The sequence below is a fragment of the Bufo gargarizans genome, chromosome 6 (assembly GCF_014858855.1).
Source record: "Bufo gargarizans isolate SCDJY-AF-19 chromosome 6, ASM1485885v1, whole genome shotgun sequence".
In the NCBI taxonomy this organism is placed as follows: Eukaryota; Metazoa; Chordata; class Amphibia; order Anura; family Bufonidae; genus Bufo; species Bufo gargarizans.
In genome coordinates this window covers 350,849,971-350,866,844 of record NC_058085.1, presented here as the reverse complement: position 1 = coordinate 350,866,844, position 16,874 = coordinate 350,849,971, and the positions used below count along the sequence as shown (strand labels likewise).

At 40.2% G+C, this 16,874-nt stretch overlaps 1 protein-coding gene across 3 annotated transcripts in view; it reads left to right on the top strand.

The window, feature by feature from the left end:
* The window catches only part of LOC122940792 (alpha-2-macroglobulin-like protein 1), a 231,912-nt gene that overhangs the window by 58,770 nt on the left and 156,268 nt on the right, over positions 1 to 16,874 (top strand). For all 3 annotated transcript variants that reach the window (XM_044297555.1, XM_044297554.1, XM_044297553.1), the window contains exons 3-8: positions 6,220 to 6,379; positions 7,152 to 7,204; positions 7,481 to 7,501; positions 7,664 to 7,817; positions 7,905 to 7,989; positions 12,946 to 13,069. In XM_044297555.1, coding sequence (XP_044153490.1) covers positions 6,220 to 6,379; positions 7,152 to 7,204; positions 7,481 to 7,501; positions 7,664 to 7,817; positions 7,905 to 7,989; positions 12,946 to 13,069 — 597 coding nt within the window. The remainder of the gene's footprint in view (positions 1 to 6,219; positions 6,380 to 7,151; positions 7,205 to 7,480; positions 7,502 to 7,663; positions 7,818 to 7,904; positions 7,990 to 12,945; positions 13,070 to 16,874) is intronic.

The following is a 16,874-nucleotide window of genomic DNA, read 5'->3' as shown; positions in this document are numbered from 1 at the left end:
CGAGGCCCCAAAATATTCTCATTTCGGCTGCACTGACCGGTGTCCAGCCACCGGGCCTGGCCAAAAAGGAGCCCGGGTGTTGAGCAACGAACTGTTGGGCGTACAGGTTCCTCTGCTCCACCACCAGATTTACCAGTGGGTCACTGAAAAAATGACAAAAAAGTCATATTCAGTGTAGCCCACTGTGGAAATCTGGATTCCTGATTGGCCTACAAAATCAGGAATCACAGCTCGTATTGCTCTGGGCTACACCAGACAAGTTCACCGGCAGGGTGCTCCGGTGGATTTAACTGGTGGGCCGGGAAACCAGTACGATCCCCAGAGCTGCTCGTACTAGTGTGGGCCACAGGGTCCCTAACATGGCGGTCCCCTTGCTCTGCCGTCTTGGAGGCTCATCATCATCGCTAGATGATGAGGAGGACGCGGATGACAACAGGAATGTGGGGGTCATCCTCGTCCTCACTGGGACTCTCGGAGTCGGAGACAAGCTGGGCATATGCCTCCTCAGCCGAGAACGTCCGGCGGGCCATAAGGGAGTGTGTGTCTGAGTGTACATGTGCGTGTGTGTAAATTTTTATTTGGTGTGCGTGTGTGTGGGAGCACGGGTGTTCACGAACTCACCCTAAAACTCACAGAAAAAATAAAAATAAAAATAAAAAAAGGGCAAGAAATGTGAAAAAAAATAAAAATAAAACGCTGATTAACCGTCCGAAATTGATTAGCGGTGGGGTGTGTGATGCGCTAACAGTGGCCGGACGCTAAGAGTGCCGGCCACAGTCAGCGTACACAAAAAAAAACTGCACCCCAAAAAAGTGGGGGGGGGGACAGGGGGGGGCAAGCGGCAGACACCCTAACTTAGGGTGATGCAATAAAAGTTCAAAAACAAACTTTCCCTTTTTTTCCCCTGCCTAACCCAAACTTTCCCTATGCTTTCCCTATGTACCTGATGGGGGGTGCTAGGGCACAGATCGGGTCCTGGGGGCACAGATGGGGTGATGCTGGCACCGACGGACGACACGTGCAGGCAGCTCCTCTCTCCTCCGGCTCCGGAACACAAAAGGAGAAAGAGAGGAGTGCCTGCATCTTTTGAATCTGCCGCCGGCCCGCCCACAGACCAATCAGAAGCGATCCTGAGTGGTGATGTTACCATCACCACTCAGGATCGCTGGATGGTGATTGGTGGGGTGAAATCACACCACCATCACCATCCTGTTCCGAGTTATCGGGTCTTCAGAGACCCGAATAACCTGGAAACGCAGAAAACCGTATTGACCTGCGGTTTTCTGCGATCGCATACATGGGGGGGGCACAGGACCCCCCGGCGCATTTGCCCCAAGTGCCTGCTCAATGATTTGAGCAGGCACAGGGTTCCGATCGCCGCCCGCCATGCGGCGGTGATCGAAAATACACAGGACGTACATGTATGCCCTGTGTCCTTAAGTACCAGGACATAAGGGCATACCTGTATGTCCTATGTCCTTAAGAGGTTAAGAAAAATATATTATTAGTGCATTTCTGCAGTTAATTCTAGTGAAAGCGTATTGGGGCGTATTTCAGTAAAATAAGAAAAAAATATTACACACTGCACTATATAATTGTTTTCTAGTTAAAGCGTATAGTTCCCTATTTCATTACAACCAGAAATATGCATTCTCAGGTCACTGCACTGCACTATTAAAGTTATTTCTGGTGAAAGTGTATAGGGCTTATTACAGTAAAAAAATTAAAAATGTATTCCCAGTGCATTTCTGCAGTTAATTCTGGTGAAAGTGTATAGTGGCCTATTTCAGTCCAACAAGAAAAATATATGCTCAGTTCACTTCTGCAGTTATTTCTGCAGTAAAAAAAGAAATATATATATATATACGCATTTTACTGGTGCACCACTTATTTGTGGCAAAAGCATTCAGTGGCCTATTTAAGTAAAGAAAGAAAAATATATACGCACTTCACTGGTGCATTTATTTCTGGTGAAGGTGTTTATTGGCATATTTAATTGCAAAAGGAAAAATATATTCTCAGTTCACGTCGGCGGTTATATGTGTTGGAAGCATGGCTGGGAGTCAGCAGGATGGCAGCAGTGGGAGGTCGAGAGCCAAAGGTGCCCAGGGTAGAGCACCTGCTTCGCAGCAGCCTACCTGCCCGGGAAGTAGTGGTGCAGGGGTTCGTGGAAGTAGCAGCTGTAGCAGTCAGTCAGTTCGGCGTTTATATGTGAATTTGGCCTATCCTAATTCAGTACAAACAGAAAAATATATTCTCAGTTCATGTTGGAGGTTAGATGTTTTGAAAGCATGGCTGGGATTCAGCAGGGTGGCAGCAGTGGGAGGTCAGGAGCCAAATGTGCCCAGAGTAGAGCACCTGCTTCGCAGCAGCCTACCTGCTCGGGAAGTAGCAGGTGTTCACCGGAACGCTCCATGACCTTCCCAGGAACTGCTGTCAGGAGCAGCTGTTCATTTCTGAGACGCCCATTTAGTGCGAGGGGAATCTGAAGACCCTTTCCATCTCTGTGCTCTGTTAAATGTGGTAAAACCTTTATTGAAGTATTTTGGTGGAAAAAGACATTTTATTCAGTGTTCAGTGCTGCACTTATATGTGTTAAAATCTTTTGTAAATTATTTCGGTGGAAAAACAAATTTCATTCAGCATTCAGTGCTGCACTTAAATGGAGTAAAATCTTTTGTGACTTATTTTGGTGGAAAAAAAATGTATTCAGCGTTAAGCGCTGCACTTAAATGCGGTAAAATCTTTTGTGACTTTTTTCGGTGGAAAAACAAATTTCATGCAGCCTTCAGTGCTGCAGTTATATTTGGTAAAATCTTTTGTGACTTAGTTCGGTGGAAAAAAAAATGTGTATCCAGCGTTAAGCGCTGCACTTATATGTGTTAAAACCTTTTGTGAATTATTTTGGTGGAAAAACAAATTTCATGTAGCGTTCAGCGCTGCAGTTATATGTGGTAAAAATTTTTGTGACTTATTTGGTGAAAAACTAATTTCATTCAGCGTTTAGCGCTGCAGTTATATGTGGTAAAATCTTTTGTGCATTATTTTGGTGGAAAAACAAATTTCTACCTCCTCCATTAACTTCCTCCTCTCTTCTTTCTCAGCCCCAATACACACACTGACTTGACCCCCCCTCCCCCACCAGCTACGTATATACAGGTGAAACTCGAAAAATTTGAATATCGTGCAAAATTCATTTATTTCAGTAATGCAACTTAAAATGTGAAACTAACATATGAGATAGACTCATTACATGCAAAGCAAGATATTTCAAGCCTTTATTTGTTATAATTTGGATGATTATGGCTTACAGCTTATGAATAGTGTTGATCATGAATATTCAAATTGCACATTTTTTTCGCAAATATCGGCACTTCGAGAATTCGGGAATATTTAGAATATACTGATATATATTCGTAATTTAGAATATTTTTTTAATCAGTACAAATAATCCCTCCCTACTTCTAGCTTGTGGGCCAATGAGAAGGCTGCAATATGTTTGACTTTAGGAGTAGTATTGATTGCGAATTTTCGTAATGCGAATTTTCGTAATGAGAATCAATGAGATTGTGAAAACTCAGATCCGATGGTTTATTCTAACCCGAAGGTATTCCCATGGTGACGGGGACTCTTGTCGGAGAGCAGTATACCAAAGTGGAACAACTGTACAGATTTTTAAAAAATATGAATATTCAAAAACAAGAATATATAGCAATATAGCGAATATTTTAAAAAAAAGAAATATAAAGCAATTTAGCTAATATAGTGCTATAATCTTCTTTGTCTAATAGTTGTAATTTTTTCATTATCTGAAGTTCATAGCACTATATTAGCTAAATTGTTCTACATAATTTTTTTTTCGAATATTCGCTATATATTCTTGTTTTAGAATATTACGAATATTCGAAAAAACAAATATATAGCACTATATCGAATATATTCATTTTTTCCATCTGAAGTCATGATTTCTCCTTGCTTAAGTAACTTAAGCAGGGAGAAATCATGACTTCAGATGGAAAAAACAAGAATATATAGTGAATATTTGAAAAACAAGTGAATGTAGAACAATTTAGCTAATATAGTGCTATAATGTTTTATTTTTAATAGTTGTAATTTTTTTTCCAATCTGAACTTCAGATAAGAAAAAAATTACAGCTATTAGACAAAGAAGATTATATCACTACATTAGCTCTATATTTGTTTTAGTTTTTTTGAATATACGCTATATTGCTATATGTTCTTGTATTTGAATATTACAAATATTCTAAAAATGAATATATTTGTTTTCTAGAATATTCGTCTTTTAAAAAAATCTGTACAGTTGTTCGACTTTGGCAAGCGTCCTCGTCACCATGGGAACGCCTGGGGGTTAGAATATACCATCAGATCTGAGTTTTCACAATCTCTTTGATTATCATTATGGAAATTCGCATTACGAAAATTCGCAATCAACACTACTCCTAACGAATATTTGAATTTGCAAATATTCAACGAATATTCTACGAAATATTCCCAAAATATCGCAAATTCAAATATGACCCATGCCGCTCATCACTACTTATGAAACCCCAAAATCACAATTTTGAGGTACCCTTTACTCAGGGGGTATGGACAAGAAAATTTCTGTGTGAGGAGGGGATGAGGTATTGTCCTGTTCTGTGCCAGCATTTCTCAATCGATGCCCACAGTGAGGCTGTGTACAGTTCAGAGCTGTCTCCTCCCCTGGATGTATGGGAGACATCAGGGAATATGCAGTGTTCCAAAGAGCAAGTCTGCTCTGTATACAATCTTACTTGGCATCGGTAGAGCTCGGCTGTCACAGTGCAGGACAATATTTCATATCCCCTCAAAAAGTGATGTGCATTTACTGCTTTCCATACTTGACAACTTTTTGAGCCACTTATGCAGGAGGGGAGAGGTGAGCGGGGAGCTGCTGGAAATTTTTCAGTTCATGGCCACGTTCCCTCCACACATCCCATTTTATGGGATGTCTATCGCCCTAGTGATGCAACCCTTCAGCCATGCCCTCTTTCCCTTTAGGACCCACCCCTTTTAGTGTTACTATCCTGTTCTCCTCAGTGTGTTTTTGGGCACCAGGAATGCATCTAATGATCTAAGTCCTGATGCCTCAAGCAAATAGGGCAGCTCTCCGAGGGATGTTGGGAGGGTTTCCCGACACCTGGGAGAACCTCTTTTTTCCAGAGTTTCCTGGAAAGTTGGCAAGTATGTAATACAAAAAGCATGTCTACAGCTTCATGATGGTATGTTAAACTTTAGCATCTAGATGGTGGGGGTGAGAATGGTGGAGAGAGTGTCATGACTGTAGAGGTAGGGCCATAGAAGTGTGGTTTGAAACCCAGGGAAGAAAGCCATATCCTTTGCTCATGGTGTCTCGACACAGGAGCAGGTAGAGCAGTTTCTTTTGTGTCGAGTACTAGAAGAACTAGAGGACTTCTGGTCTGCAAACAACAGGGATGGAATTGTTCTCACTCAACAATTAGTCAGCGTTTACACAATGTGTTCAAGACACAATATGTCTATAGTTGTCCTGTGCTACATACTCCTCAATCATCTTTAAGACAATGTTCAACTCCACTAAAATATATGTATGGAGAATCCAAATGAGGTTTATTTCAGAATGAGTCATTGTAATTATGTCACAATAGAGAGAAGGGAGGAGATCATTACATCAGAGCCTGGCTGCAGGGAGATTGCAAGGACAAAACTAAACAGCATACACATACTTCAAAACTATGAAGACATGGGACATGATAGAAATTTGCATAATAACTTCAGAGCTCTAATTATTTTACCTTTCAATGGACAATGCCTATAGGAGAGCCAATCCTGGCTATGTAAACTCATTCCAGCGTTTTAACCTTTAATGTTCAGTCACAGCTACATTTAAATGGTGCTTATTAATATCTGATGTTTATCAAATTTGTAATAGTGGCTCTACAATCGTATTCATGTAGGGGCACTACCATACCAAACCCTCAACCTCCTTTATGATGCACATAGATCCTAGTGTGTATGGAAAAGGCTCGTTTTCATGAGACAATCAATCCCTTTACAGTAAAAACGGCAAAAGAATATATTTTACAAAGATGCTAGATAACCTTGGTTAGAAGTTTTTATGCATTTATTTAAGGTACAATTTAAGGTATGAGTTATCTTTACCCTGCAACATAAATAACAATATCTATTTTCTTTTGGTAGGTTCCCAATCCTGAAGAAAATGAGGCAGTCGGTACAATAACTCTCTCTCTTAAAAGTTCAGGGGAATCCCATACCAACAGTAGTAAAGTTCTAGTAAAGAAGCAGCTATCCAAAATTATAGTCCAGACAGACAAAGCCGTGTACAAACCAGGACAAGTTGGTAAGAGCAAAATAAAGAAAGATCTTGAATACGTTGTGACGTTCACTAATAAAATCATTGGCACGATCACAAAAGGTAGTGCAGCAGTGCACGAATCAGAACCACCAGCTGGCTCAATAACAAATTCCAAGGATAAAGTGTGCATAGTGACTGCGCTAACTATCAATGTTTAGAATCCAACTAGCATGCCCGACTGCTGCTCCCTACACTACTGTGTGTTAGTAATCACAGGTATAGGTACAGTTTTTTGTAGTAGACACAGGATATTTCCCACATAAACAAGCTAATTAGACACCTACCAGCATTGGTGGCAATGGAGAGGAAAAATAAGTCCTATGTATGCAGCGTCCTCTTGTATAGACAAAAATTCACAGCCCAAGCAATGTCAATTGCAATTCTGAAGAGTGCTTGAATTTTCCCCCAGTCAACTGCTGCTTTCTCCTCTTTAAAACTCCTGCTCTATACAGAGCACAATGTGATGCCACATAAAATTTGCAACTCCATGCCAGGCAACCACCTGTAACATATATAGGTGTAGATCACACTGCACTGATCCCAAATATATTATTAAGGTGCGCCATTTCATAAATTTGGGGCATACACACAAACCAAAGCAGTCCTAAAGCTAACACAAAAACAAATGCAAATGATAAATGTCCCCTATATTTTATTTATATTGTAGCGTCCATACTTGCCTATATTCATTGTAGAAAAAATTCTAATGTTTTAAAGAATTTTCCAGTGACTTTGTTTTATTCTTTTTTTGGAACAGTAAAATTCAGGATTCTGTCCCTTAATGAATATTTCAAACCAGAAACTATTTTGGTAGGTTTAAAGCAAAACTAATAGCAGTTAAGAAAAATAAAATGTCTCAGATTTTATGTGGTAGTTTATATTAATATGCCATGAAAAAAATCATGCCATGTTTCATTGCATTGTACTGCTGTACCCTAGAACCATAAGTTATAATTGTGGTAGATTATTAAATCCAATCAAAGTTTTAATTTCAACATCATTTCTTATTTCAAAATGGGCAGAGTATGATATTACCTTTAAGAACCTGAGAATAATCTACAAAATGTGTGTGTTTTTTTTTCTTAGATCCCGGTGGTTGAAGTACAGGTAAGAAAAGAAATAAAATAAAATAAAGTAATAATAATAATAATAACATACAGAGACATCCATATCACCCCTTTTGAATGTGTGCTTTAGTTTGTGAATTTTTACTTTGCTTTTTAGAAGATTATAATACAAGCTTTGCTCAACTGAGGTTATTTCTTTTAGAACCCAGACAAAAATAGGATTAATCAATGGTTGAATGTGAAACTCAATCAGGGAATGGCTGAGCTCTCCTTAGATCTGTCACCTGAGCCCACACTGGGAGAATACACCATTAAACTGAAAGATACATCTCATACCTTCAGTGTAGCGGAATATGGTGAGGAAATGTCTATATGCTCAATACTAATATCTAACATGTGTTTGTTTATTCATCTCTAATCTGTATCTATTATGTCCTTTTCAGTACTTCCAAAATTTGAGGTCAATATCAAGTTACCTAAATATGTTCTGTATAACAGTGAAACATTTCCAGTTGAAGTTTGTGCCAAGTGAGTAAAAGAAATTGTTCAATTTTGGCTTTATTTGATCAAAGGATACTTTTTGTGGTGCAGTAGCTCCATGTGATGGCAGCATGCTTATTGCAAGTAGTAGGATTTACTGAAGATGTGTGTTTACTGGTTTGGATGTTGGGGAGTTTGACATGCCAGGGTATTGAGTTCCAGAATATGGGGGAATGCACGTGAGAAAGGAGGTCAGATATGTAAGGAGGGGTCAGATTGTGGACTGCCTTCTATGTCGTTGTTAGTATTTTGAACTGAATTTGCCGGGCAATAGGGAGTCAGAAAAGAGACTGTCAAAGGGGAAAGGCAGAAGAGAATCGAGGGCAGCAGAGTGGAGTTTAGATGTGTGAGTGTTAGATGGGATGCCACAGAGGAGGATGTTGCAGTAGTCCAGGCGGGTGATAACAACGGTGTGCACTAGCATTTTAGTTGACTCAGGGTTGAAGAAGACGAGTAAATGAGAAATTTTCTTGAGTTGAAAGAGCCAAGTGGTGGTGGTAAGGGTTAGGATGTGTGGCTTGAAAGACAGAGCAGAATCAAATGTTATCCCCAGAGAGTAGACCTGTGAGATTGGAGAAAGAATGGTGCTGTAATGTAAACTGTAATGGATAGGTCTGGTAGGGGGGCTGAGTTCTATGGGGGAGAAGATGAATTCAGTATTCTCTATAAAGAATATTCACACACACATATAGCACATACACAAATATACACACATTTATACAGTATACACATGTACTTACAGCACTTACACAAATATATAGAACATATACATATACACACACTGTACTTACCGCAGTGACATCAGGTTCTGAGATTCTAGAAGGTGCCATGAACATCATCTAAACCATTTACATAGGTTGTAGCCCAAAACAGTTTCTGCTTTCCAATTAAAATCAGGTACTCCATATTATCTTAAAATCAATCAAAACCTCAAAATAAGTACAGCCCCTAAAATAAATACAGACTCCCAAAAAAACTACAGACCACAGGCCAAGCCCCTTACATGTATACAGACCACAGAGCAAATCTTCTGAATAAATAAGGACCCAGAATAAAGAATCCCTGAATAAATACACAATCAGAAAAATGCATACCTCAAAGCAGACCTCTGAATACAGACCCCGGAACACAAACAGGATTTAGAATAAATACAAACCTTACAATGTAGTTCCTTCAGAAGGCGCCTGGCTGCCATGCCAAGTGTTTAGCACCCCTCAATTTCAATTATGCAGTGCGGATGAGAGGACAGAAGAAGCTCCCTTCCTCTGTCCAATCTCTCAAACGACATGGCTAGCACAGACATGACATCTCAGGGGTTAAACTACTGGGATTGGAGCTAACTTATTTCTTATCCAGGCACAGTGAGAACTTGGTGCCAGCTGTATAATGCAGCCGGCACCCAGGAGCACGGCTCCTCGGCCCATGATATTGCCTTGACATACTATTATAGCACAGAGCATTAAGTAGCAACACTCTGTGATGTCACAGAATGGAAAGGGGTTAATCAGCTTGATGAGCTGATATATACGAGGGTAAGTAAAAAATGATCCACATTTTTTCTAATCAACCCCCCCCCCCCCCCAGTCTTACTGTTATAACCAATTGGAGCATTATAAAAGTAGGGATATGAACCACAAAAGAAATTGCTGAATTAAAAAAATTTCTAATATATTATTCAATCATCTTCAAAACGTAAAGTAGTTTTTCACAGTAACACAGTCACACAGTTTTTATGCTAATTCCCATTTTTCATAAACACTAGTGATGAGTGAGCATGCTCGGCCAAACTGCTGTTCAGCTCGAGCATCGCTATGCTCAGCAGATCCAAGTGCTCTGCCGAATAATTTAGGTGCTCAAATACAATTTAATACAATGGAAGTCAATGGGAGAACCTAAGGCACCCCCTGCTCGGGAGAGTAGAGAGTGTCTGGTTCATAAAAAAAGGTTAGAAATTAATGGTTTGAAATCAAAATGGTTTGGAAACATCCTTAAGAGAATAGCTGGATGTATCTTACACTCCTATTATATACAACATACAACCACACAAAGGCTATATACCAAAAGCCAGGTATGTGCCCAATCTATCCATGAGACAGATAACAACAAGCTCTCATCTGATTGAGAACCAGTAAATCTCAAAGTTATTTTGCATCTGTTGGATGGCTTGGGTGGACCTGCACACCTAGATCAATATCATTAGGGCAACAAGAAGTTTTCCGATTGTCTTAACATAATATTCAATAACAGTTTTATCATGTAAAAACTAATTTGCATAAACATTGGCTTATGGGAAAGATATGCAAATGAGTAGAATCTGCCTTGTTTTTCAGCTGTCATGACTATGAAAACCAATCGATGGCGCTATTGACTTATGAACAGCGCCCTCTATTGGTTTCACAATCTTATGACAAGTTTAATAGTCTTGTCAGAAGACTAAGACTATTAAACCAATAGAGGGCGATGTTAATAGCTCAATAGCACCATCTATTGGTTTCATAGTCTTCTGACAAGAATATTAGACTGAGTCTTATAACAAGCTTATTATTGTAGCCTTTTATTTGAAAAATTCTCAATAAAATTTGCCATTAGAATATTCGCGATCTACACTAAGATGATATCTGACACTGAAAGCTGGGAAATAACTCAGTGATAGAATCTGACTCTGGGAAAACTGGGTAATAACTCAGTGATAAAATCTAACACTGCGATAGCTGGGTAATAACTCATGATCTACACTTTATTTACGTTATTACCCAGCTTTCCCAGTGTCAGATATTATCACGGACTTACTACATATTTATTACATAATATTCGCTATATTGCTATATATTAGTTTTATAGAATATTACGAATATTATAAAAAAACGAATATAGAGCAATATAACGAATATGATCTCAGCAAAAAGTCTACTTTCACACTAGCGTTCAGGTGTCCGCTTGTGAGCTCCGTTTGAAGGGGCTCACAAGCGGCCCCGAACGCATATGTCCAGCACTAATGCATTCTGAGTGGACGTGGATCCGCTCAGAATGCATCAGTCTGGCAGCGTTCAGCCTCCGCTCTGCTCACCAGGCCGACACCCGAACGCTGCTTGCAGCGTTCGGGTGTCCGCCTGGCCGTGCGGAGGCGTGCGAATCCGTCCAGACTTACAATGTAAGTCAATGGGGACGGAGCCGTTTGAAGATGACACAATATGGCTCAATCTTCAAACGGATCCGTCCCCCATTGAATTTCAATGCAAAGTCTGGACGGATCCGTTCAGGCTACTTTCACACTTAGACATTTTTTAACAATATAATGCAGATGGATCCGTTCTGAACCGAGCCACCGTCTGCATTATATGAGCGGATCCGCTCTGAACGCAAGTGTGAAAGTAGCCTAAGAGAGGGCGCTGTAATCATGACTCATGAACAGCACCCTCTATTAGTTGTATATTGTTATGACAAGACTATTCGCTGAGATCATATTCGCTATATTGCTCTATATTTGTTTTTTAGAATAGTCGTAATATAAAAATAAAAAAAATATATAGCAATATAGCGAATATTATGTAATAATTATGTAGTAAGTCTGTGATAATATCTGACACTGGAAAAACTAGGTAATAACTCAGTTTAGATTGCGAGTTATTACCCAGCTTTCCCAGTGTCAGATTTTATCACTGAGTTATTACCCAGCTTTCCCGGTGCCAGATATCATCTTAGTGTAGATAGCGAATATGCTAATCGCAAATTTTTATCGTGAATTTTCCATGCAATAGGCTTGTCATAAGACTCAGGCTGAATGCACACGGCCGTTGTTCATGGCCGTCAGCGGTCCGTGGAACCGCTGCCTGGATTCCTCCTGAGAGCAGGAGCGCACGGTGTCATTGGTTGCTATGACGCTGTGCGCTCCCTGCTGCCGCTGCAATACAGTAACACACTGGTATGATCTATACCAGTGTGTTACTGTACTGTGGCGGCAGCAGGGAGCGCACTGCGTCATAGCAACCAATGACGCCATGCGCTCCTGCTCTCAGGAGGAAACCAGGCCGCGGTTCCACGGACCGCTGACGGCCGTGAACAACGGCCGTGTGCATTCGGCCTCAGTCTAATATTCTTGTCAGAAGACTATGGCGCTATTTAGTAGAATATTAGACTTGTCATAAGACTGTGAAACCAATAGAGGGTGCTGTTCAGAACTCAATAACACCATCTATTGGTTTTCATAGTCTTATGACTGCTGAAAAACAAGGCATATTCTGCTCATTTGCATGTCTTTCCCTTAACCCCCTGCTTATGCAAATTCGTTTTTACATGAGAAAACTGTATAGAAAGGTTATTGAATATTATGTTAGGACAATCAGATTTTTTTTTTGTCGCCCTAATGATATTAATCTAGGTGTGCAGGTCCACCCAAGCCATCCAATAGATGCTAAATAATTTTGAGGTTTACTGGTTCTCAGTCAGATGAGAGTTGGTTTGGAATATCTCACAGTGCACAAGACTGCCATTGTAAGGTGTGCTGGGTGTTATCTGTCTCCTAGATAGATAGATAGATAGATAGATGGCTTGCACATACCTGCCTTTCAGAATATAGCTTTTGTGTGGTTGTCTATTGTATGTCATACATAATAGAAGTCTTAAGATATATCCAGCTATTCTCTTAATCCTGTTTCCAAACTGTTTTGATGGGTTTTTCATCAATTTCTAACCTTTTTTATGAACCAGACACTCTCTTCCGAGCATGGGGTGCCTGGTTGTCTCCTAGTGACTTCCATTATACTTGGATGCTCGGCCGAGCACACGAATATAGCAATGTGTTTGGGCCAAACACCCGAATATTTTGGTGCTCGCTCATCACTAATAAATACGCAATCATTTATATACCTTTTACGCCTTAACTTTTTTTTTTCTAATTATTTGTCTTATTAAAATTTATTCTCATTATTTCCTTTTAATCTTTAGGTACACATATGGAAAGCCAGTACAAGGGGATTTTACAGCTTCTATTTGCCGTGAATCTTTTTCATATTATTATATGATGATTGGTTCAGATGAACCCGCAATATGTGCTAATTTCACTGGAAAGGTGAGGTCCTATTTTTCATACTAAAGTATCACCTAACTGAATAAATAACTTATCAAACTGATTAGAATTTAACTTAAATAATTCTATAAGCATTCAGAGATAAGGCATACACATGAGCCATCAGGGCTTCTATCTGACGGGACTCACTGTGAGCAGGAAACCTGCTACTTTACATTTCCACAGAGACTGACATCTGTACAAAGAAAAGGGCTAAGAGATGAGCGAATTTTAGAAAAATTTGATTCGGCATCTTTGCCGAAGTTCCACAAGAAGTTTGATTAGTTACGCATTTATTTGTCACAAACCCCTATAAATCAGGTATACCCAGGCCACTCTGCCTTAGGCCTCATGCACACGACCGTTGTTCTGGTCCGCATCCGAGCCGCAGTTTTTGTGGCTCGGGTGCAGACCCATTCACTTTAATGGGGCCATAAAAGATGCAGACGGCACTCCGTGTGCTTTCCGCATCCGTTGCTCCGTTCCGTAGCCCTGCAAAAAAAATAACATGTCCTATTGTCCATTTTGGTGGACAGGAATAGGCATTTCTACAATGGGCTGACTGTTCCATCACGCAAATTGCGGAAGGCACACGGGCAGCTTCCATGTTTTGCGGATCCGCAATTTGCAGACTGCAAAAAACGGAACGTTCGTGTGCATGAGGCCTTAGGGCTCATGCACACGACCGTTGTTCTGGTCCGCATCTGAGCCACAGTTTTTGCGGCTCAGTTGCGGACCCATTCACTTCAATGTGCTTTCCGCATCCGTTGCTCTGTTACGCAGCCCCGCAAAAAATAAATAAAATGTCCTATTCTTGTCCGTTTTGCGGACAAGAAAAGGGCATTTCTACAATGGGCCGCCTGTTCCGCAAATTGCAGAATGCACATGGGTGGCTTCTGTGTTTTGCAGATCCGCAATTTGCTAATCGCAAAAAAATGGAACGGTCTTGTGCATAAGGCCTTATGGTATGGCCACACGGAGCAGCCATGCTGAGAGCAGGTTGTTGCCATGCTGCGGCGAAGGATCGTGCAGCCAATTAGCCTGCAGCTGCCTTTCATTTCATAATGAAGACGGCATTGTATAGTCTGTCTTCATTGTAATGACCGCAAGGCACCTTTAAAAAGGGGCTTTTACTGATTTGGGGTTTAGCTGCTTAGATTGGGGCACAATTTGCTGGCATACCCACTTCTTCAACCCCAGCACTCACCTGACCTACAGGTGGGAGCCCTTCTTGTGCCATCTGCTTTCCTCCTTTTCCACATCATCTAATATCAATGAGAATATGTAATCAGGAGCATCATGTTCCTCCTCTCTCTGCATCTTGCTGACTTTTCGAGGACATAAAGACTTTGAAGAATAATTTGAAAGAAGTAAAGCCACCAGCAAAAGATGAGGATCATTCGGACCTGGACACCCAAGGCATGGACCCGGAAGTCACTGACAGCCGGACCCCTGCTGCATACGCCGGCATCGCTGAAGACCAGTGTATTAACACTTCGTATACTGCGGTCTCCATCAGGTCCCCACATTGTAGTGGCGGGGACCCGATGGCAGAGAAGGCAAGCCAGATGCCTTCCATACGCATCTGGGCTTGCCTTCTACGGAAGCCTGTGAGATCCAGCCCTTAGGCTAGGTCGCACAGGCAGACTGGCAGCATATAAGCTGACGGCCAATGAATTATAGACGCTATAAAAATATCACATGATCCACTCTCTCACCTAAAATAAAATAAAAACTGTGCTAAAATACCAACATAAAAAAGGCGTATACCCCGCAAAATAGTACCAATCAAACCATCACCTCATCCCACAAAAAAAAAAATATATGGCTCTCAGAATATGGAGACACTAAAACATGATTTTTTTGTTTCAAAAATGCTTTTATTGTGTTAAAAGTGGAAAAAATTAAAAAGTTGACATATTAGGTATGTCCGTGTGCATAACAGAGAGGTCTATTAAAATATAAAATGATCTAATCCCTCAGGTGAGCACTGTAAAAAATGAAAATAAAAACGGTTTTAAAAAGGCAATTTTTTGTCTTGTTACCTTACATCACAAAAAGTGTAATACAAAGCGATCAAAAAGTTATACGCACCCTAAAATAAAATTAAACCTTCATCTAATCCCACAAAAAATGAGCCCCTAAGATAATCACCCAAAAAATAAAAATAAACTATGGCTCTCAAATTATGGAGACACTATAATATATTTTTTTTAATTTCAAAAATGCTTTTATTGTGTAAAACGTAAATAAATAAAAAGTATACATATTAGGTATTGTCGCGACCGTAACAACCTTCTGTATAAAAATATCACGTGATCTAACCCCTCAGGCGAACAACATAAAAAATAAAAAAATGGGTAAAAAAAAAAACATTTGTTGTCACCTTACATCACAAAAAGTGTAATACCAATAGATCAAAAATTCATATGCACCCTAAAATAGTACCTATTAAATTGCCATCTAATATTGAAAAAAGTTAGCCCCTACATAAAACAGTCACCCAAAAAATAAAAATAAACTATGGCTTTCAGAATATAGAAACACAAAAAAATCTATTTTTTTTCCCAAAATGCTTTATTATGTAACAAACAACCAAAATATTTGGTATTAACCGAAGCAACCTCCTCTATAAAAATAGCACATGATCTAACCTGTCAGAGGAACATTATAAAAAACAAAAAGTAAAAACGGTGCCAAAACAGCTATTTTTGTTACCTTACCTCCCAAAAAGTGTAATCTAAAGCAACCAAACAAAATATGTACCCTAAAATAGTACCCAAAAAACTGCCACCTTATCTAGTAGTTTCCAAAATGTTTATTTTTTTATTTCTACTCTAGGGGTGCATCAGGTGGTCTGGTCTTAAAATATGACATTGCAACTTAAAATTATCTCAGTGAAATCTGCCCTCCAAAAACCACATGGTGCTCCTTTCCTTCTGCACCCTGCCGTGTGCCCGTACAGCAGTTTACAAACACAAATGGGGTGTTTCTGTAAATTGCAGAATTAGGGTAATAAATATTGAGTTTGGCTGTTAATCCTTTTTTGTTAGCTGAAAAAATGGATCAAAATGGAAAATTTGTCAAAGAAGTGAAATTCTGAAATTTCATCAATATTTTCCTTTAATTCTTGTGGAACACCTAAAAGGTTGCCAAATACCTTGAGGGGTGTATTTTCCAAAATGGGGTAACTTTTTTGGAGTTTCTACTCTAAGGGTGCATCAGGGGGTCAAATGTGACATGGCAACTTGAAATTATCCTAGTGAAATCTGCCCTCCAAAAACCACATGGCGCTCCTTTCCTTCTGCGCTCTACCATGTGCCCGTACAGAGGTTAACAACCATATATTAAGTGTTTTTGTAAACTACAGAATCAGGGCAATAAATATTGAGTTTTATTTGGCTGTTACCCTTGTTTTGTTACTGGAAAAAATGTATTAAAAATGGATGAAAACGTCACGGCGGGGAGTGGGGGAAACCCCCCACCACACAATATCAGTCGCTGCTACACTGGATAGCAGAGAACAGGGAGCAGGTAACCTTCTAACGCGACCCTGAAGATCTCCCTAAACTCTTAATGCATGAGCCGCTTTAGAAGGTAAGGGGGCTCATGCTCACCAACCTATGATCCCAAAGTATCCCTGCTATGCCCTAAGCCTGAAGACAGGGCAGAGACCACCCATTCATCCAACACAATGGATGCATGGTGTCTCCAGAAGCCCAACAGCTGGCCACCAACTAGACAGGGTTCACAGCCGAACGACAGGTAAGTAGCAAAAGGCAACAGACAACCTAGGTTACCAGAACTT